Source organism: Ceratosolen solmsi, unplaced genomic scaffold, assembly GCF_000503995.2.
Source record: "Ceratosolen solmsi marchali unplaced genomic scaffold, CerSol_1.0 scaffold57, whole genome shotgun sequence".
In the NCBI taxonomy this organism is placed as follows: Eukaryota; Metazoa; Arthropoda; class Insecta; order Hymenoptera; family Agaonidae; genus Ceratosolen; species Ceratosolen solmsi.
Genome location: NW_011948427.1, coordinates 2,637,734 through 2,662,517, shown reverse-complemented (window position 1 = coordinate 2,662,517; position 24,784 = coordinate 2,637,734). Strand labels below are relative to the sequence as shown.

The 24,784-nt window shown below is 24.5% G+C and overlaps 1 protein-coding gene across 1 annotated transcript in view; it reads left to right on the top strand.

Moving 5' to 3' along the window:
- Positions 1-24,784, top strand: part of LOC105363534 (neurotrimin-like) — a 183,674-nt gene that overhangs the window by 156,550 nt on the left and 2,340 nt on the right. Inside the window, exons 3-6 of the mRNA XM_011501266.1 lie at positions 15,469-15,676; positions 16,413-16,571; positions 17,959-18,087; positions 18,863-19,000. Of these exons, the coding sequence (XP_011499568.1) occupies positions 15,469-15,676; positions 16,413-16,571; positions 17,959-18,087; positions 18,863-19,000 (634 nt within the window). The remainder of the gene's footprint in view (positions 1-15,468; positions 15,677-16,412; positions 16,572-17,958; positions 18,088-18,862; positions 19,001-24,784) is intronic.

Here is a 24,784-nt window from a genome sequence, read left to right as displayed (position 1 = left end):
TTAGATTTAATTTATTAAAGATACATTTTTAACAATATTTAATTTCTCTAGTATAATGTAGATGTTTTAGAAACTTTGGAAAGTATTTTTACTTATGGTTTGTTCAGTAAGAACATCCAAAAGAGTTTTAAAAGAAGGAATTTTATTTAAGATATATAATAAATCTGCGTTTCATAGTTATAAATATGAATTTCTTACGTACTATATATATTATTACGTACTATAAACATGGAAAATAAAATTATTGTATTTGATCTCTTTAAAATGATTTTCGAGAGAATAATTTCACTTTATATTTTCAAGTAACATTTATTTATCGTTATAAAAATTAGATTTGTTGAAAATTTTGAGTGCAAGTAAAATTTAAAATTAATATATTTAATGTGGTTACAATTTATGCGTTTAATTTTATAAAGCTCTATACTGTTTCAAAATTTTAACTGATTCGCAAATTTATAACTATGTATTATAATTTGATGAATGTATTAATATGAAAGAAAAAATATTTCCAAATTTTTAAAATAAAATATTTTAAATTAATACCCTATAAAAATTGAGTTTATTAATTTATAAATAAGTGATTTGTATATAACAATATTCACCATATTGTTTAAATTCAACCAATAATTTAAATTTAATTACAGAAGCTCGATAAATGTTTTTGTATTAATGTATTAAACATGAATATTTGGATACAAATAAGTTAAATTAATAAATTCATGTGAATAGCAATATATTGTGGTAAGGCAATTTTTTATCAATTCTATTTACATTTATATTCTAGCGATCCATAGCTCTCCAATGTAACCATTTTTATCTAAAATTGAAAATTGGGATATTTGCAGAAGCAAAATTTACTGCGAGTTTATATTGGTTAGTTTTTCATTTTCTACGCAGAAAATGAACGATCGAATATAAATTAAGACTTCTTGTAAACCAATATCTGAATGATTTTCGTTCAATGTACAAAAGTTAGTAAAAATATTTCAATACTTTTGTACGTATTAAATCAATATTTTTTACCATTTCTTTAGTTATCTTATTTCTCTACTTCTAGAAAAAAATATCATGTAGTTTTTATGTATTTTTTTCACAACTTACGTTGTTCAATGTTAAATTATAACAGTTTAATTAATGTCAGTGAATTCATGTTTAAAATTTCAAGCACTTTTAATTATAATTGGCTATAGAAATTTTTTAATTTTTTCATTTCATTATCATACATACTTTTTAATAGTCGCGGACCTTAAGGTTGGATCGAATGTCTTGTAGTGGGGTGGCATGGTTCGGCGGTTTACCCGAATCATAGGACACAGAGTCACATTCCAACTACGATAGTAATGTTGTGTGTACGCACGTATGGATATGCAAGGAGACGATGGAAACAGTGAGAAATTAAAAATGGTAGATTATGGAATTCAAGATGTAGTACGTACATTAATATTTATGTGAAATAAATAAAAAAAAATAGCTCAATTTCATTGTTGATACATTCGATAGCCAAGGTTTTCATCGCTACAGACTAGTTTAAGCTACATAATAATAAGAAATATATATACAAGATATGGTGATACAATTGTAATTCTTAGCTATCGGGAGGCTGCAAGGACGAGAACATCTTGATCATTGGAGAGTAAAAGGGTAGATACAAGGGAAGTGTTGAAAGTCGGGGCAAACTGATAACGGAGATAGGATCAATCGTCTTGTCTCCAAAACACTCCGATAGTTTGCACTCTCGCATGTAACAGCGGCAATAGAACGGATTCGACAGTATTTTAATATACAATGTTGCTCTCATCCACGCCAGTTCATTAAGTATTCGATGGACATGGACAACTTTTTCACACGGATTGTACAACAACTTAAAACATATATCTTGACTTGTCAGGATGAAACTTACAAAAATAACAGATTATTTAAATTCGCTTTATTAAGCAAGATTATAAGCTACGCATGTTCATGGGCATGTTGTATGAAGAGAAAGTATATATACACCATTTTTTGTAAGAAAATCTTACTTTTTAAGATTCGTATATGTTATATTACTTAATTGATGGTATATCAAAGAAAGTTCATAAATATTTTAACAATTTGAGCTATCTATTTTTGTACAATTAAATTAAAGGCGATCCAATAATATAAGTCTGATTTAAATTGTAATTTTACTAGACTGTCTGGGATCAGACTATAAAACCTCCCGGTGATGTTAGGTGGTGGGCATTGCTGGCAAGTAGGATAGGAAAGCGCATTAATTCAATTTCAACAAACAACGTATCTTCTTGGATTTTGTATTTATTTTCGGACTACAATGATATATGATTATAAAGTAGTGTTGTAATCATTGAAATTCCTTCAGTATTTTTCACGTGGTGATGGCATTGACTAGCCACAGTAGCATAAGGTGTAAATCTCTGGTATTTCCTTGTGTAGTGTCACGTGTTGGTGACTATCTAATATTTGCCCCTTGAAACCGGTGGTGTATGTTTCAACTGTGGCAGTTCGCGGGACCTTCGCGATTCAATAAATACTTAATAGACACGTGCTAGGCTGTCGCTCTTGCGCCCTTAATATGTTTTTCCTCTTTTAATTGACTTCACGGTAAATTTATTTCTCTCACCTAATTTTATGATGAATGTGTAGGTGGTGCGCTTCTAGTTTGATATTCACCTTTGAATTACACTTAGCACTCGCGTCCACTTAAATGATTATAACTTCTTATGGCTTCGCTCTTGGCTTATTAGATTATTATTTCAGAGCTTGGCAGAATTATGTACGTATATTATAATTACTTTACTGGTATGTGGCGGAGTTAATGACTGATAAATGATTTATTGAGAAATGATAATGAGCGATAACGGATGCGAACGTTTGGTAAAAGTATAGCTTGCAACGCTGTTAGCAGTGCATGTGTTTGTTGATAGGCCGAAAGCCTTTATGACATCAGCGCGAGGCTACAGAATATTCGAGAAGTCTAGAAAGACACTGCATTGGAAGGTTTGAGAATTTTCAATCGTCGTTACTATGTGGAAATATTGTAGAACGCTAAATAACAAGGCGTAGACTAAAAGGGAATTCGTGGAAAAAACTAGATGTAAGAAATTTGGAGAATTCCAAGCGACGTTACTGCTCGAAAACCATAACATTGTAGGTCATTTGACGCCAAAACATAACATGCGCATGAAAATTCTCGTTCGAAGTGTTTACAGAAATCTTAGCGCTAGAGAGACTGGCAACGCCGACAGTCAGCGGTCTTCGAAATTGCTACAATCCCGAGCTTAGACCTTCATAAGAATGTGATTAGACTATAACCCAAATAAATTTAAACATGCAAAAAATTTATTGCGCAATTAATTAATAATTACCTACGAATATAGCATTATATATTGGCAGATGTAAGTATTGGCGTTATTCATAATGACATTTTCTCGCTTACTTAAAATTTTGCAGGCATTGATCGAAAATAACTATAATCAATAAATTAAAAAGTTTTCTTCATCGTTATTACCATTTTCACGTTATGCGAGAACCTCGACATTAAGCGCCTCGTAGAATCCTCAGTGGAATTGCGAATCGCGTTGGAACGTATGTCTACCTGAGCTCTCTAGAAAAAATGATGATTGCCCTACTTCAAAGAAAATTAAATGCAAATTAATTTTTTTATCTGCATGAACCTGCGAGTTTTCTCCTGAATAATGACAGCGCGGTAACAGGAGCATCCATAATTATCCTTTAGCCGATGGTCTTAAATGTCTGCCGCTTTTTTGAATTTTCAAAATTTTGTAACCAGCAAGGAACTTATTTTGGTTAATTGTTGTTAACCTTCTTAACTAAATAAAATATAAATTATTAGAATTAATGTTTAACTCAAAGAATCATTAGATATTATATAATAATGAAACAGAAATCATTAATTGGATTTATTGAAATATTATCTCATTAGATCCAAACATCTATTTTAAATTAATTACAAATAGTATATTTATATTGATTTAATTATTGGTTTCATATTCATAGATTTTAATATGTATATATATGTTAATAATTATGTTAATTTATACGTACATTATCTAAACTTATTTTATCTTTATTTAAATAATTATCTTTTCTTTTAAGCTTAATTTAATTTTAATTTATTAGCTCTTCGATAATTACCCTCAGTATAAGCCGACTAAATAAAACTAAATAAAAATAAAAATTTATACACATACACACAGAGGAAAATCTAATATTCTTTAAAGTTATGTGTATGCATTATGTACGTCTAAAACTATATAAAAGAAATTTCATAAGAATTTTTCATAACATTGATATTGTTACTAAATAATTCCAAAGGTCATTTCCCAGAAAACCGACTTTTAATGGCTAATACAAAATAAATGTTAATCTATTTTAATTCTGATTTCAAATGACATAAACAAAATTTTTATATAAATAATCTAAAAGGATTATTAATAATAATAAAATGACAAAATTAAATAAAATTTTATGTTTTTCCGTACAAGTACACAATTTTATAACTACGCATAAAATAAGAAAAAAATTATATAAATTTTTTTTTAACGTTTGATATTTAATAGTTGAAGATATAAGTTTTGAGCAAAACGTATTTGAAGTTATGACTAAAATATGGGCCGCAGAAGATCTATGAAAATGGAAAATCTTTTTATGAGATTTTGTCCAACTTTCAGTAATTACATAACAGAAATTATTCTTAGATTCATTTCATAACTTTTTTGATAAATGATACACTAGATACTACTATATAATTAATTGCATTTATCACATAAAATATCTATTGTAACTCTTTAGTTATGATGGGTATCTTCAATAAATACAATTAGTATAAAATTTCTATAAAAATTGCATTCTAATTTTTTTTTTTTTTTTTTTTTTTATATAACGTTCTAGTGCTTTTATTTATAACTTCAAAAAAAATTGACTAAAAAATCAATTTGCTGATACATTAGCTTGTTTTAATAAATAGTACGTATTGAATAACGACGACAAATCATTTTACTTTTACTTGTCACACTTCCAATTGATAGCCACTGTGTATTCGCTATATTCGTTTTTCTGATCAAACTAAAAAGGCTATAAATACCTTTAAAATATTATTAGTTTACTTGATTTAATTATCTTGTGATTTTATATGCAGTATGCTTTTAGTATATATAAAAATGAAAAAATATTTTTTTATATTTATCTTCCTTATAGCTAAATATATATATATTTTTTATTGATATGTTATTTATATGATTGTAAAAATTATTTTGTCTTCTTTATAAAAATAAATATAAAATAAATGCTCTTTTCATTGTTTATAAACGTTTCGGAAGCTAATTTCAAATTGAAGATTTATATAGTTGCAGAAAAAAGCATATTTATTGCTATTAGCGCATTATTGCTACATTTAATATTTATATAGTAAGTAATAATAAAAAATAATATCGTATTACTTAAAAAAAAAAAAATCATTAATATTAAAAACAACCATTCTTCACGTTACCATCATTGTTAACTCTAAAATTACTAGAACAGCTTACATTGAATTATTCTGAAAATAAAATTGAATGCTTTTGAAATACCTATAATATGACGGTAAAAAAACGTTGTAAAGAGAAAAATAGATAAAAATTTAGTGCAAAAATAGTATTAATTTAATGTAATTTAATGTTAATAGATGAAAAAAGTGGTATACGTTGAACATGCTTCTAATTATCCACAATGCGTTCATCAACTATCATATTTTCATCACGGTAGCTCTGAAATACCCTTCCATTAAATAATAATTATAAAATAATGATACTTAGTATTAGATATGATACGAAAAAATTAAAATTTATAAAATACATTTACAATTGAGAACGAACTCTTATTAAATATTCATAAGGCTTGAAACTTGACATTCAAAGAAGTTTTTCTTCGAATCCATATATGAATCCTTTTCATACTTATATCTCATTCGAAAGAGAATTCACGACTGATTTTCATTTCAATTTAAAGTCCTTAAAACTTTCAAAAATAATTTTTTTTCAACCAATTATAATAATAAACTTTCTATCTTTATAATCACTTCTATATTTTCTTATTATTGACAACTGACAACATCTTTTCGATTCATTGCCAAAAATCCTAATTCCTTTACATTTTTTTCTTAAATTTTAATAAGACTTACACGACCTAACATAAATTTAATAAATAAATACAAATATTTTATTTCTTATATTTTGTAAATTTTTACTTTTTTGTAGATAATAATTACTACAAATATTAATAAATATATAATTGAAACAAGAGTAAATATCAACATGTACAATGTAATATGACGAAAAATGTGAATTTTACAGGTAGCAGTTCACAAGAAAATACTTTTCAGCAGATTTCTATAAAAATACGAGTTATGATATACAATATAATGTGCAACATTTCATAGACTGAAAATAAAAACGTTCTTCAATTTAATATTATGAAAAATATTTATGTCTTAATGATAATAGAGCAAATTAATAAATAAGAAGTAATTAATTAAACTTCTTACAAATAATACTATTTAAACAAAATTAAAATGAAAAATAATATTATTTCGATAATTGTCTAATGAAGAAATTTTAGATAATAGTTGAAATACTATGAAGTAATTAAAAATTATATTATTCAGCAAATGAAATTTATATTCTTTTATACACTTATATTTCTTTTATCTTTAAAATCACTTTTTTTAATATTAGTTCTTATTTTAAATATTGTACGTGTTTCAAATAGTAGTTTAAATAGAATTGATTATAAATTATATTTTTAAGATATAAAATATATATGTTATAAAGTGTTACATCCTTTTTTAACCTTTTGAACTTGATGTAATTAACTAATGAATATGAAAATTGAGTAACCATACAAATATATAAATAATATAGCAATACAATATTTCAGTACTAATAATTTCAACAAAAATTTAATTATTAGAATTTTTAATAGGAATTATTATTCGACGAAAGAGATTTTTATCAATGATAAGTAAATATCCTAGAAATATATATTTAGTAGTAAATTTACCAACAAATAAGTACAACAATTAAGTAGTTTTAAAACTATTCATTGAAGTAAAAATCTATATTGCATTCATACAATCAGTTTGCATATTTACTCGAGTACTATAGGTTAAATGTACCTGAATTCAGGCCAAACAGTTGGATACAACTTCTAAAATATCTATTTTATAACATAGACATACTGAAACTTTATAGTCAATAAGAACGAAAAGAAATACAAGATCTACACTTACAAAATCTTTTTAACATAAATAGTATGATCACTGTAAATTACATAGATTACGAATCAGATGTTTTATAAAGCCGTTAAAAATATTTCCTATTCTAAACGCATATTTGAATGCATCTTGATTATTTAAAACAATTTACTACTATTTTAAATCAAATTAATTAATATTTTTGGAAATTTATTTATTAAATAATGAAATTTGTAAAACATCATTAAAAAAGGGAATTAATAATATTATTTGTACAAAATCGGAATTTATTTTTCTAAATTAATTTGAATTTAACGATTCAAAATTAACGATCACCATTGAAAATATTTAATTACACTGATCTAGTAACATTAAAAATTTAAAAATGTATTTTTAATTAATAAAATATTTATCGAATAACAAAATAGATTTGAAATATCTTCCCCTATATTTCAATAAACATTTTTAAAGTTAAAAATAAAATTTTACTTTTTAGTATATTATTCATCAATACAACGTGAATGGCACGAAGACGATTTATTTATTATTCAGCTTCTAAAAAGAAACCTTTTATAGTGTGTAATTAATTATTAATAATCAATGTTCTACGAATGTCTTTATTGTAATACATATAATAAGTTTGAAAATCAGACCAGTATTAGATAAAAAAAAGTATGATGTAAAGCATTATAATTTTAAAGAGAAAAAGATACCTGATATTATCGCATATATTATATAAAAGTGTGCGCTTTTCATTTTTCTTAAGACACATACGAATGGTCAAAATTAAAAATATAATGAATATTGAACTATAAATGGAATTAATAAATTATATAAACTTTATATTGGGATATAAATGAGATTCCTTTAAAATATTTCAATTTGTTGTGTTCATATTTATACAGTTGCTACAAAGTTCTAATTTTTTAAAGTGATCATTTATAAATATCATAAATAAATAAAGTATCATAAAATAAATAAGTATAGATTATTTATACTATATATGTTTGTAGATATAATTTATATTGGAAAGTTAGTTAAGATTGAAAAAGTTTTTCCTGTAAAATAAAATAAATGACTGAATCCAACATAAAAATTAAATTAAAAATGATTAAATACTAATAAAAATATATATAATTTATAATTTATTAATGCAATCATTTTATTATTGATATTTACTTAATGAGTTTGCCCTCTAATTTGCTTTGAATAATCTAAAAGAAAACTTGTTAATAACTTTGAAAAATACTTCAATCTTTTTATCAACAAATATTGTTTCAATAAAGAACTTTTCAATTTTTAAAATAGTTTTTACAAAATTGATTAGTTAGAAAAGTTCTTAATAATTATTATGTATAATATATATTTATTTATTACTGAATTTTTAACTAAAAGGCGCTTGGTATTTTGGTAATTAAATATTACGTAGATAAAATAATTGTTGCTTTGATATTAAATAGCTTTCATATTTGCCTAAATAATAATCCTTGAATTTCTATTATACAAATAAATTATCTACCTTATATGAACATATCAAAAGATTGGAATATATTAAAATTCGGTGATAATACGATGAACACGGAATTTAAATATATTAGGACAAATATATTGAAATTAATATAGAAATAAATATTTGATAAGATATATTTACCTATATATATATATGTAAGTACCACTAGAAGTTTATTGTGGAATATGCAGCATTGCTCTGGATATAATTTTCAACACTGTCCAATTGATTTATATATATTTATCTTTTTATTGCACAATCTTTTATTGCACTAACTTCTATCGATATTATTAGTTACAAAATATATTGATTCATGAAACAGTAATCAAAATAGGATTCGATAACTAAAGATGTGGTTCAATTAATCCATTGATAACAATTTTTACTGATACGTTGTTAATAACTAATAAATATGTTTTTAAAATTCTTTTCGTCTTTAGTCTGAGCATATACATTTTGGCTGTAAATCTATTAATATTTTTATAACAAGTAATAGTAGCTGTACTATATAATCTAAAATCCAAATCAATGTCCATACGTATTATATACCAATAGTACATTAGAAATTCATTGAATTATTAAACTAGGTAATTGGCGCACTAAATTTTTAAAAGTCGTTAAGGTGAAATCTAATAAAAAAAAAAAGAGTCAATATCATTATTGAATCTTATACACATTCAAGAAATACATTTATTGTAGTTATGTAATATATTTAAATATTATTCACTCGAATCATTTAACGGATACTTATAGAAATTTAGATAGTAAATAATTTTGCTTTTTCATGCAATCAAATTACAATGCTTATTAATATATAATCACAAAATTTACGAATAACATATTCAATAAATATAAGAAGAATGAAATAATTACTAATTTAAAAACAATAAAATGGTAAAGAATTATGTAAATAATATCGTATTTCATAATACAAAATTGCAATTGAACATTACAATATAATTATAAATTTCATATATATATATATATATATATATATATACATATATTAATGAATCCATATTTTACATTTAAATTAACAAGAATGGAATTCAATTTAATTAGCTTTTATTACATCATTTATTTAATCGATTTTAATTGTTCAGAAAAATTATTTTAAAAAATAATTTCGAAAATTTCATATTATCAAAACATAACACTATCTCGATTGAAAAAAATTGTTAAAACTATTTGAACAAATTTATTTACAAGTAACACACATATTTTTATCGGACATAATTTTGCATTTTGTAAAAAAGCGTAATTGCTATTTTTCAATTTTGAGAAATCAGCTAATAAAATTATTGTTTAGCTCAAAAAAGTAACAAGTGCAAAATACTGTAACGAATACAAATTGTTATTAAACATCGATTAAAATATTGAGTCACCCTATCATTTTATCTTTTATTCTCTTTAAACTTACTAACTTTATACAAATGAAATACCGATTCAGCCCATTTTATGATATATACAATTGATAAATATAACAGTTTATCCCTTTTTATAATTTAGTGCGCTAGAGATTATCGAAGGCTAATTTTTTCTCAAGTGATAATGATCGACCGAATGCATATATACTAAGCATTAGACAGCTTATAGTTTTCAAATTTGATTGATTGATCGGATTTGGATTACAGGAGTTTAAAATATAGTGGAAAATACTATTCGGATTACCATTACAAAAAAATTACAACTTATGACTGCAACATGGAAAAGGCAATAAAATACATAGAATATTATTCAATAAATACTTTACGTGCCTAAGAATTCGATCAAGGATACAATTTACCTCTATATTTAATCTTTATTTATTACATAATTTGGTATAGATCATTTTTTTTTTTATTTTAATATAATGGAAATTATATATGAATGGGAGAATCATTATTAAAAAATAATTCGAAATATCTTTATCATATAACATAAACTAAAAATGTTCAAAATTTTTGTGCCTCTAAATTAAACCAATAAATTATTATATATAGTATTATTATAATATTACTATAGTATATATAAATTATCCTTAAAAAAATCCTTCTGTAAGTGCAGTACAATGATAAATTGAGATTAATATTAAAAAATAATTTTCAAAGTTTACTTGAATAGTCATTTTTCGTATAAATGCTTATATATTTTTACATATTATAACAAAGTAAAACGCATTGGTCATGGTAACGTTGAGAACGTTCGGGATAATGTCGAATTCGGCCGAAGATAAACGATTTCGGCCGACAAACTGATTTGGCTGGGAGTTGCTAAGCGCGAGTGACGTCACCGCTACGACGAGCCCTTCCACACCCCTAAACATCGGCCCCCGCAAGACCGCAACTCGTCCGACCGACGATCCAGACGGATTTCTGAGAAGGCCGCTACTGCCCAATCGGTGGACTCCGCATGTTCAATGTCGTTGACGTCGAACGGTGGCCTCAGTTGACATTTTTTTTTTCTTCTAAAGTTCTGCTGAAGTAGAAAAACTGTTAAAAATATTAGATATTATTTAGAACATATAATAACGAATAATAATAACAATATTAGTAAATTAGAGTTATTTTATTTTATATTATATTTTATTTTATTTTATACAATAATTATACCAATACTAATTAATAACAATAAAAAAAGTTTTTGTTGAAAAATTATTTAATTAATTTGTAAAAACTAGGTACTTTAAATGAAATGTTCTAAAAAGACGATTTTATATGATTCAATACAATTTATTAAATACATAAATAAATATATGATTCAAATCATATGAGAATTATAACTGAAATTTGATCATCTAAATATTTTATTACAAATAATATTTATTTCAATAATTACAAAATTGAGATATTAAATTAAATATATATATATTGAAAAAATAAATAATATCTCCACGTATATTTATTTCTATAAATTAAAAATCTTTTTAAAGCATAAAAATATTAAATTTATTTAAACATTTATGATAACAAACATGATAACATACTTTTTACATGTACGAGAAATCTCATGAGTTAAAATTAAAAATTAAAAATATATTTATTGTTAATTACATTAATCAATTAAATATAAATATAAATTCGGCATTAGTATTTTGATTATTATAACAACCATGAATATATCTCGTATTTCTTAGGAATTTCAACTTCATAAAAGATTATAAAACAAAACAAATCATTATATAAGCAAAATTATATATACACATATTATAGGCACAACAACATTTATACTAAAAAATAAATTAACAAGTCCTTTACGATTATTCTTATTCTATAATGATTTTTCTTCAAAACGTAAGTTACAAAACGTAATTGTTAAAAAAAAAACGTAGGATCATTAATAGATTATTGTGAATACTGCATGTGAAGATAGCAGTTGATCAAAAGCAAATCATATATAAGGAAAATTATTATAAATTCATGGCTCATACACAGATAAATATTTTTCGGATGAAAACATACTTTATATATAAATATCTATATATTTTAATCTCTATATATCAATTCCGATTGTCAGAATCAGGGTTACTGTTTAATTGCATATATGATTTAATTAGTATGATTTAGCAGTATTTACTTAATTTAATGAGATACTAATTATAGCGTAAAATATAGAAATACTAAATGAATGAAAATTAATTGCAAAAAATCATTAGTTATAATACTTCTAACATATAAAATATAGTTATGCAATGACATTATTGTTAAAATAAAGCCTGAAAATAAGAATATAATGTGCCCTAATTATCATAGAATAATTTACTTTTGAATTATTTAAAGTATTCTTAATTCAGTACTAAAATAAAATATGTTAATCGGTAAGAAAATGAACAAATAATATTGAGGTAAGGTTAAAATATTATTTTTGCATGAAATATTTTAGGGAAAAATCATTTGTATATTTATCTAGGATTTTGCGTGTTATCAATAGACATATGTTTTGATAGAAGTGTATTACTTAAAATAATTGAGATTGTATAGTTAGAAAAGAAACTTTTTCACAACAAAATCACAACATAATTGTTTATCATTATGTGGTATAATTTTTTTTACTTTATCATTAAGTTCAGTAAAATTTTATGATTGATTGTTATGATGATTGAATATTATTATGGTGATATTAATCTTCTTTTCATTAAATGCCGAATTTCTTCCATCATATTAGAAAGTTTTACAAATTTAAATATTTTAAAAGATTTATTTTATTTTAAAAGACATATTTTTTATATATTAGAAATATAATACTAAAACAAGTTTTTTATTTAAATATTCATGTAATAATAGATAATTTTATTCTTGATACCGATTTGAATAGAAAGTTAAGATTGTATTTGAAATTTTATCTGAAAAGTATAGGGCATCTTTTAAATATACAAATTTAACAATGATTAATAACATTTTTACAATGATTCTTTATTTTGTATTAATCAATCTTGTTATTTAATACTTCATATACACGATTGGCACGCAGTTATTCAATGCTGTGAAATAAAATTATATTTAAACTTGCGCATTTATTTACTTAATTCTTTACTTAATAAATAACGTAGTGTAAAATCGTTAAGAAGTTAAGATAGTTGGCCTGTTTGCTTATAAATATTAATTAACATTAAACATTAATTTTAATTATAGTTATTCATTAATAAATCATGTTGAAGACTTTGATATTTATCATAAAGAATATATTGCACACAATAATTAATATATTCCGAACTTGTATAGTATGAATTTTAAAAAATTCCAAAAGTATTTCGTATTTATGAAATAAAAAAACCCCAACTATTCATATTTAAGAAGAAAACGTCAAATAAGGAAAATCCTGGGGAAAATCGTGCAGAAACTTTGTCAGTAATTCATAGAGTAAAGACGACCCCTCATACAAAGTTAGAAAGGTGTTTGTCGGTGAACGACCGTTCGCTATGACGTGAGGGATGAAAGATATACTAGGCGATGACGTTACGAAGAAAGCGGAAGTTTCTTCCACAGTAGTAATTTAAACGCTTGTCTTCTTCCAAATCCTAACGCCCTAAGCTTGACGTTACGAAGTGTCAAAAAGATTGCAATTTTATGTTGATAAGTGAGATGCCATAAATCAAAGTAAGGGTAATAAAAATAATATTGAACTTAGTTATAAGATGTTACTATTTAGTTTCAATTTGCTGGATAATTGAAATTTGTTATAAAAATCAATTTCTATTTAGTTCCATTTTATAAACATTTTTTTATTCTAAGAAAAAGATTAATTTAAAAGCAAATGCAATATATAAGACATGCCGTGTCGATCTTATAATTTATTTTCATTCTAATATCAGAATAAAGAAATATTTACCTAATTAATTCAGTTCTTATTATTCTTCGAATAATAATTATTTTGAAATGCCAATAAAAAGCTAATTCATAGGTTATTAAAATATTAAAATGTCAATTCATTAATGAAATGTATCTAAATAAATTAATAATTACAACTTAAAAAGTTATTTAATAAATGTGCATTTTTATAGAAACGATAAAATCCATAGATTTCTGCCAATTAAACTTGAGAATAGGAATGGTCGATTTTAGTACAAAAAAATTAAAACATTAATTCAAATTTATTAAAAATAATAAGTACTTATAAATGTGAGTCATACATTCATAAACAGATATATTATAATTATTAAAATATTCATGAAAATTAATTATTTATTTTAATATTAATTAATTATAGCGTAGCGATTATCTGTATAATAAATAAGTAAATGGCCGATATTAAAATAACGTTTAAAAGTGAAAACGCTTATATTAAATGATTAATGATAATTAAGAATAAATTGAGAGAATTCAATTTATTATTTAACTTTTTCATCTTTTCAATGCAGCTTTTTTATTAATAAAAAACCATTAGCTGTACTTCCAATAAAATAGAAATAATATTTTGTGATTCCAAATGAATACTTATATTTATATAGGAAAACATATGTTACTTGTTATGTTATCGAAGAAATAACAGAAAACAGTATCATTAATATCATCATTTTTTTTACATTTTTGAAATTATTTTTTACAGAAGTAACAATATACATCATTTTTCATATAAACTTTATAAAATCTAATTTTATTCAATAATAATTGAATAATTGATTCATTCATTCACAAGAAAAATATCTGTACTAATTAATAATATTAAATATTACTTGAATTTAATATTACTTGTTAAATAATATCAGAAACTAAATACTGTTATCCCATTATCATAATATAGCTTAGGACGAGAGCCGAAACTCTAGTTAGCGGTGATTATCTGGCATTTATAATTTCTAATAAGGCGAAATCCACGTCCTGATACTTGGATATAATTATAGAGAAAATGAGAAAAACAGTTGGCACGCAATACAATCAAATTGATAAAAAGTCAATTTCACCATATAAATTGATATTTATGAGTATAAATGAAGTTAAAATTCATGGTTCTGGATATCGTATGCAGTAGTTAAAGGAAATTGTCCCCTAGGAGAAGACTTCGAGGACCTTCGATTCGATAAATCGAGGGCGAATCAAATATATCGCAATGCGATTTGACTTAATAACGGGACTTACTCAAAGACCACCAGCTGATTACGAAAATCTTATTGTTTTACATATAAACATTTATGGAGCATAAAAATAAAAAAAAAAAGCTAAATTTAAAACTCATAAAAATTAAAATTTGAATGTGAAATGCCATAAATATAAAACAAATTGTTATCCTTATATAGGTTGCATGGCTACGTGTAAATACACAAACAATTTTAACGATAGCCAATCACGTAATTACAAAGAACCACAGGATTGGGGTAACGCATAGTGATCATCGAACATGGTACTTACACATTCGAGATGTTCACGAGTCTGATGCAGGTGATTACATGTGCCAAATAAATACGGATCCGATGAAGAGTCAAATTGTATATTTGGAAGTCGTTGGTAAGATCTATCATATATATATTTCATTTATTGGTATTAGGAATTTCAATGATTAGATAAATTTTACGTAGGTAAAATTTTGTTAAATATTCAATACATAAAGTTTTTTATCGTTATTTTCCTGAATTTATTTCTATTTTGAGTTGCTATATTTTGAGATTATACCGAATCATTAGACTAAAGCAAAATGAAATAAAGGTTAAACGTAAATAACATTATCCATGTATTTAATAAAATCCGTTTAGAAGTTTTAGTCTATTTATTATGTGATAGGTAATTCAATTATTAAAAATTCAAATAATAATTATTATTTTTGATAACCAGCAAAGTGAAGCTCTCTATATTTTCCTCAGTATCTTTATCATTTTTATGCAGTACAGTCGAAAAAATTCGATATTTTGTAAGGTATTTAGTATTATGTTAATGATTTAATAAGAATATTAACGTGGATATAACATTAATGGCATAAAAACTAATGAATTTACGATAAATACATTATTATATACAAAAAATGTAGCTGCAATTCTTACTTGTTTGGTACATTTGGATTTTAAATATAAGCCCTTTAAATATACTTGATTTTAATTTTCGAATGAGCTTAAGCTTTAATGATTAATAGATGAAATAGAATATGACGAACACAATTTGTTTAATGAGGCAGTCAGTATAAACTTCCCTTGGGCTGCCATTGCTATTGTAAGCTAAAGAGACTCCCGGACGTATTTGGTAATTACAGTGCCGCCCGACATTCTGGATTATCCAACAAGCACGGACATGGTTGTTCGCGAAGGTAGAAATGTGACGTTGAAATGCGCGGCGACAGGTACGCCGAATCCGAATATTACTTGGAGGCGCGAGGCAAGCGAGCTCATACCTCTTAATAACGGACAAGAAGGTAAGACTTTTATTTATTACTTGTATCGCAGTCTCGTGTTTATTGACGCTTTCGACACACATTATTTTCTGTTTGATCTATTTAATATTTTATTTCTTCCCGTCTTAAGTTACTCTCAACTTGAACTAAATTTTCATTACTTTTAAATCAATGATTCACACATAAATGCTTACTGATCTTTGATCATTTTACTTATGTTTCAATATCTTATTTGAAACTAAATTTTGTAACAATTGAATAATTATATTATTAATCTCATACTATTTAATCATTTATTTTATTTCTATTTTCGTTTCAAAATAATATTTCAGTTAAACAGTTAAATGTAATTCTGTTACGCATATTAAAAGAATATTTACCTAAAGAATTATTACATGTTTAGCTTGAAAAATAGTATAACAATTTATTTGTCTATTGGTATTTGAATTTCATTTAGTGAAATTAAAACGAAGCTCATTTTACCTTTATTTTTTTTCAGCATCATTAGCTATCTTTACCATTTACTTGTATATTAAAAATTTATTTATTAATTCAAAAACTTTTTCAATTATCTAATACATATCTGTCTCATTTTTTAAAATATAACTTTAGAAATACAAATATTCTATACTATTTAGATTATATTATATTAACGAAAATTCAAGTATTAGTTACATCCATGAAAATGATTTCTTGTATTAAATATAATATAAAATACTATAGCATTGAATGTAGTTGAGTGGTATCGTATGTGTAACGTATATTAATTTTTAATAGATGAATTTTTTTTAATTACTGTGGCTGTGCCAATATTTATTGGACAATATAAGTAAGCTGGATATAACTCAAGTCAGACAAGGTGTGCAAACTTACTAAAAACAAAAACTGATATTGACCAACACTATGTATAATCTATAAAGTACTATAATCTATCGTCCGGTCGTTAATAATACCTCTTTGTCGGTAAGATATGGAAAGCAAGAAAACCTGTCGAGTACTGGTTGGCGAATAACGCTCTAACACGACTTCATGACTGTTTTACTTGGTTAGCTGCTTCACCTCGATATTGATTTGGTTTACGGCAATTCAAAAACAAATGCGTAAAAACATCAAATTATTTATGATTTACTACTTTATATACATATAATAAACGATATCTAATATTATCAAATTTTATAATAAATATTTTATATTTTATATCTTATAATTTTTTTTTATCATTAATAAATTATTACTATTAAATAGGATAAATTTACAAATTTCAAACTTGCTATATAAGTGTCAGTTATAAAAGATTCTATATTAATTGTAAAATAAATATATGACCCGATAATGAGTACGGTGTCGCTCCAATGAACAAATTCAACCGAATTCTTTTATCCAATTACATTGTAGATATTTATTGTAGTTATTAGCGTGGAAGGAGCATTCTTCAATATAACAAGAGTGAATCGTCTACATATGGGTCCATATTTATGCATAGCATCCAATGGCGTGCCGCCGACCGTTAGTAAGAGGATCATGTTGATAGTTCAATGTGAGTTTATTTTTATAACCTTTATGGTTTATTAAATCATTTAACTATAGGTGCGTTTTAATTACTAATAATATTTTAATTCAATTTAATGTAGCTTCATAATTATACGATTTGCATGTACAAAAAAAAATGAATTTTTTTTTCATAGAATTATCAAAAATACTTTTTAAATGAATATACAAAGGATTTTTACAGTAATAGTATCAAATAATTTATAATTTTTATCTTTAAAAGTAGTATCTAGAAATTTGATTTTCTCTGTATTATTATATATATTTTGTATTTTATTTGGATAATCTTTCTTTCCTAACATAACATACCGATCGCCCATTGCGATTTTTAACAATTTTATTCCTAAAAATTTTTCAAATATCTCTACTATAACGTACCATGGTCTTATAAAACAATTAGATCTTTTTAAAAATTTTGGACACCGTTAAAAATACATTTTAGAACTACAAATTAAACTAGATTTTTTTATGCTTAAAAGCAAATAGCCAATTTCCTGAATTTTAGCGTAGTTAAATAAAGATTTAAATATAGTTTATTTTTTCATTAAAAAAAATTCAGATCAATAATGAATCTTATTATAGAATAGTAACGTATTCTTTTAAAAACTCTAACAATATTGTTTAAATTAACATAATAATATATCATACAATATAAACCAAGTTTGATTAGTTTTCTTTTTTTAATTTAAAGCGAAATGGTTTGATATACAAGCATGCATCTACTAAAAGAATGTAATAAATTACTTTTCCTTTCCCTTTATAAGTTCCACCGATGATATGGATTCAAAATCAACTAGTTGGTGCTCAAGTTGGACAAGAAATAACTCTGGAGTGTTTATCGGAAGCTTTTCCTAAGTCTGTAAATTATTGGACTCGAGACAATGACGACATTATAGCAAATAGTAAGTATATTATATTATTAATAGTAATATAATGGTGTAGTTTAATTATAATTTATTATAATTTTCCATACATTCGATCCTTAATTAACATTTAATGACTCACGTATCATAAATAAGAATTTGATAAACTAGCTTTTCATTAGATGCATTGTAATAGTATTATATTTCAATATGCTCGTGTATATAATATTATATATATTATCTGGTATATTTATTGCTTATTATTTATTTTGTAGATAAAAATACTCATTACTTCATAGGCTATGAGAAATAAAAAAAAAATATATTTTTTGTTAAATCTAAAATACTGATTTATGCAATATCTATTAATATAAATTATTAATATATTTATTATTAATATATTATTATTATATTATATTAATATTTTATATTAATATAATATATTAATATTTTATATTAATATAATATATTAATATATTATATTAATAATATACATAAACTATAAATTGCTGTAAAATATTGAATTTATTATTAGATTAATAATTTCTTAAATTATACAAATTCTTTTCAATAAACATTAATATGATAGAATTAGAACATGGTCGAATAGTTATTAAAAAACGATTTCGAATAATTATTTATTTCTTCTTAGAAACGTTTATGTACATTCGCATATAACGTCTGTGAGTAGGCGCATATATATTGTATATTATATATATATATATATTGTATGTAATATAATATATATATATATATATATATATATATATATATAATATGTAATATAATATATATAGATATATAATATGTATATTACAATCTTAATTAAACGCAGAGAAGTTTAATAATTGAATTTATGAATCAACAATAGATAAGCAGAAATACTTTATAATAGCCATTATGCGTTTGCTTAAATTTGATTTAAAAGTATCATTGAATGATCATGCTTGATCTTCATTTGAAACAGCAATAAAATAAAATATTACTGAATCAATACTTTATTTTAATAATTATTTTTTTTTTCATTTCTATTTTTATCCTAGATTAATTTAATACTTATATTTATTATAAATATTCATTTTGTATACGTTAGTCAGTTTTGAATTCTATTATGATAATTATCTCTAAATCCAAGTATAGAAAATAGAATAAATCAGATTAATAAACTATCTTTCTCGGAGTTCTTGCAAAGATATTGAAGCTAAGGTGAATAATGATCCGAAAGCGCAAGTGATTCCCTTTTAAGTGAATAGGGGAAGGTTGCCGACACGGCAAGAAGATGTGCGCGAATGAGAACTGATTAATCTTTCGCTAATTACCTTCTTCCTCTTACAGTAAGGATAGAGATATATCTAATTATTGAAAAGAATTAAAAAGGGTAAAAAGAGTATAATTTCTGAATATGATCGAGTGTATGTTTCTTACCAATGATTAAATACTACCTCAATCACAATTATGAAATTAGCTATTTTACTACCAGTTCAATAATTTTTTATAATGCATATCAAATCAAAATTTGTAGGAAGTCAATAGATTGAAATATTTATCGATATAATTTAAATCATTTAAAATATAATTCATTCATCAATTTACATCATCGAATATTAATAATATGAAAACGAAAGCGAATATTATTTCTATTTTAATATAGCTGGTAACGTATTTAATAATAAATATTAAAATGTAAATGATTATATAAATTATAATATTTTTATTATTAATTTTAAGTATTTCATGTTAGTTATCTTGTGTTTACATATATCATGTTTACACAAAGTCAGAAACTTCGTTTCACATATGTAAGTAAAATTTGTATATTCTTTTGTTTTTATGAGCATTATGTAACGAGAAGTTTATTCTACATTACACATATCTAATTAAACAATTATTATTGCTCACATCGTATCGCTTACATAATATCGACAACAATATTGGAAATGCAGTTATATAATATAATAATTACCCTGTAGGCATATCTTTTATCCATTCATTTACACATCTCTTGGCGTTGTACAATAGAGATTTCAAAATTATAATTAAAATATCACTCGAGCTACGACAAAATAGAAAGTGAATCCATCAATTCCATTTGTTTATAGTCGCTCTTTTAATTTGACACTACCCAACAATCATGCTCCAATAACATTTCATATGCAATTCTCGTGCGGCAAAATTACTGGACGTTATTCCCGCATTCATCCATATACATTTTAATCGCAGATCAAGGTAGCGAATCCTAATTCCCCAATGGAAAGCATAATTAACTGTATGAACATGCTGTCAAGTACGCTGATCATCCTGGCTTCATTGTACCTCTCGATTTCACACGATTTCACTATCATGCGTGCCAACTATCTTCGAGTTAAAATATTACTCGAATAAATTGTTGCCGTTGTGCCACATACCATCATAACGTTGCATTGCCGAATCTAAACATTGAATTCAATCTTAAGTAAAGCCCTGTCCATTCTTAAATTTATTTTACAATGCACTATGTTTGAAATTCAGTTAACAAGACATTTTTCGTAGAATAGATTTCTTGATAACTAAATTATTCCTTAAGGCAACATATTGTTATTTCAATTGCCTTTGAAAAAAAATTTTTTTTTTATTTTGGCTGGATATACATTACGTGAATTAGATATGACATTATTCGGCTATATTATTTAAATTAATAATATAAAACAACCAAAATTGTTAATTAAAATGCTATGTATGATTTTTAAATGGCATTTTATTCTCTATAGTTAAATTATATAATACAAATATTTCATTTTAAATTATTTATAAAACAATTATACTTATAAAAGAAAATATCTACAATATGTTTTTAAATATTGTAGATATTTTCTTTTAAATATTGAAAAAATAAAATATTAAATATTGCTAAACACATAAAGTGCATAAGGAGGTATTGTTATAATTTTGTGTTCAAATTCTATACTTCATAATTCAATGCATAAAAAATATTAAGATAATTATATTAAATATTATTGTTGGTCAAAAAAACAAGGATAAACATTAGTATTAACTTAAAGGATGCATCGCATATTATTATTAACATAACGATTAATATTAATCTGAATTTAATTATAAATTTTGATTGAAAATGTTTGGTAATGAAACAAATGACGTTACAATTCTTATTTCTATAAATTTCTATAATATAATTAGCTTGACGAACTGTTAGTTGTGCGAGTATTTCGTGTTTTACAGTTATAAATTGGAATCCAGACTCGTTAAAAGGAGAATTAACGATTCAGGAAAAAAAAATACTTACCAATTAATAAAAAATAAAACTATTTATAGTGTATATTGTAAATATGAATTACAATATGTTTTTAAATATAAATAAGTTTTTTTTTTTAACAGAAAATAAGATTGTCTTTTAAAAATTATTTGTTTTTTTTTAATCGACTAATATTGTTCAAATGTTCTAAAGAGTATTATAACGCTTCTTTTATAATTTCATATATTTCAAAATAAAATTAATTGAATTCTATAGAAGTCGTAGGACTAGAATTATACAAAAGAAAATGTAAAATTAATTACTGTATTCGAAACGTGAAAAATGCTTAATTTATGCTCTCCTATACTTAGAGACGCTTTGAACAAGAAAAGTAGGACGAGACCACAAGGACAGAGAATACGATTTAAAAATTAGATGAATAAGAGAAAACTTATTGTTCGAGATATAGACGATTACCGAGTTCTTAAGAAGTTTAATCCTGATTATTTATAGGTATACTTATATTTATAATACTTATATTATTATAGGTATACTTATACCTATTTATATATTTTTTGTAGCATCGTATACGGTGCGAATCTCTGACAATGCAACAACAAAATGACAATTTTCGTTTGTAATTTGAAGTACTTTTTTTATTTTGTACGATGTGACAATCACCAAATTCATTATATATGAGGTTATAACAACGTTTTTTTTTTGTCGTATTAATGAATATGACAGTGTCAATATATATTACAGAAAGTACGTGCTTAATTTAAGTTAATTAATTCTCAATCATTTATGTTGATCTTACGGTCATGCAATTCAAATAAATCATTTTATTTTAGTAATTTAATAAAGATCTATATTCACAACATTTTATAATAAGAAATATTACAAAAAGATAAGTACTTGAATGATTTGATAGTACAAATGTTGTTTGCACCACTATAAATCAATAGCAAGAACGGAAACCACACAAAATTGAGAAACGAAGTTGGCAAAGGAGTTTTTTATGTACGTACGTAAGAGCGATAAATTGAATTTTTCTTTAGCGGCGTCTTAAAAGTTTAGTCGTCAAGTATGCGTCAACGAATATGCCATGAAATGCTCGGAGCCCGATTCCTGTAGCGAGCAACTCGGACTTCCCTCAGCTTGATTTTTCTCCTGGCTTTATCCTTCTCGAAAGCTAGAAAATGTATATTCGATACTCGGGCGTGATAAAGGTTGGTTGGTGATTCAACGGTGATTCAGAACTTTTTCGTTTGCTTTCTGAATTTGAACCCAATGCAAGTTTTTCTGGAGTTAGAACTCCAAACGAAGATACCGCGTTCTCTCGCCATATCATAAATATATTGCCTTGATTGAGCGACTCGCTATTACTAGCCACCCCATTGGTAATATTTTTTTTTCTTGTCATTTACCTTGTTCTTATTAAATTACTATCCTACTTGATTTTGCTTTCTCCCTATTTTCTATTACGTTAATCGCAACGAACGACAATATTTAAAATTTCTACGTGTCAACAACATTAATCTGCATATTATTATTTTACAAATATTATTTGTTTTTTTTTTATAACATATAATTTATAATTAATTCTAAAAATTATTTATAAATGCTTAAATTTTTTAATAATAGCTTGTACAAAATAATTTTATGAAAGCTTATAATGTATTTAGCACTGGCAGAATATATTTTTTTTAAATTACTATTTTTTCTTTGTAAAGTAACAGATACATTAAAAATTAATTATTTTAATACTCTTCAAATAACTCATCTATAAATAATAAATTATCTACTACTCAACGTGGCTATAAAATTATTAAAATACATTTAATATCGATTTGTTAAATATTTTTATAATAAATTCATATGTCATGTCTGCTTTACTCTTATTTCTTTAAATAATAATTTGTTAAAAAGTCTTTATTAATTTTTAATTAAAATTTTAAAAAAAAAATTAAAATTTATTGAATTTTAATTTTGAATAACTAAAAGCATCATATTGTTAATTAAAACTTCAAAATGTTCGTATTAAAAATGTAATACTGCCGTACGCTGGTATGAAAATTTTTGATGGTATGAATAAGCATTTTATGGCAAGTATTAAACTTTTTAAATTGAGTATTGACAATGCTGATGTTTCCATGCTTGTGATATTTTCATGTGATCTTTATATATATAGATATATATATATATATATATATATATGCATGCATGCATGTATAGTCAGTAAAGTAAAAATATTCACGCTACAGACAAACGAAAAGTCAATTTTTAAAGTAGAAATTGACGGTCTTGGAAGCGTTTTAATGTCAGGTTTTCTAGTTCATCGGGCACAAAATATTACCGCCGTCTTATCACCGCGTATTTGTACAAGTTGGAAAAGTATCGACGAATTTTATTCTTCCGTATTCCAAATATTCAGCATTTTATTTTGTCAAACGGTATTCAAATAGGTACTTCAAGGGAAAAACGTAGCTCCGAGTTCACGTTTAAACTTCCGTTATTCCTTCTTCTTTTGCCTTTTGATTCGAACATAGTGTTGTCATCCTGTACTTCGATTGCCAAAATAAGAGTGGGAAAGA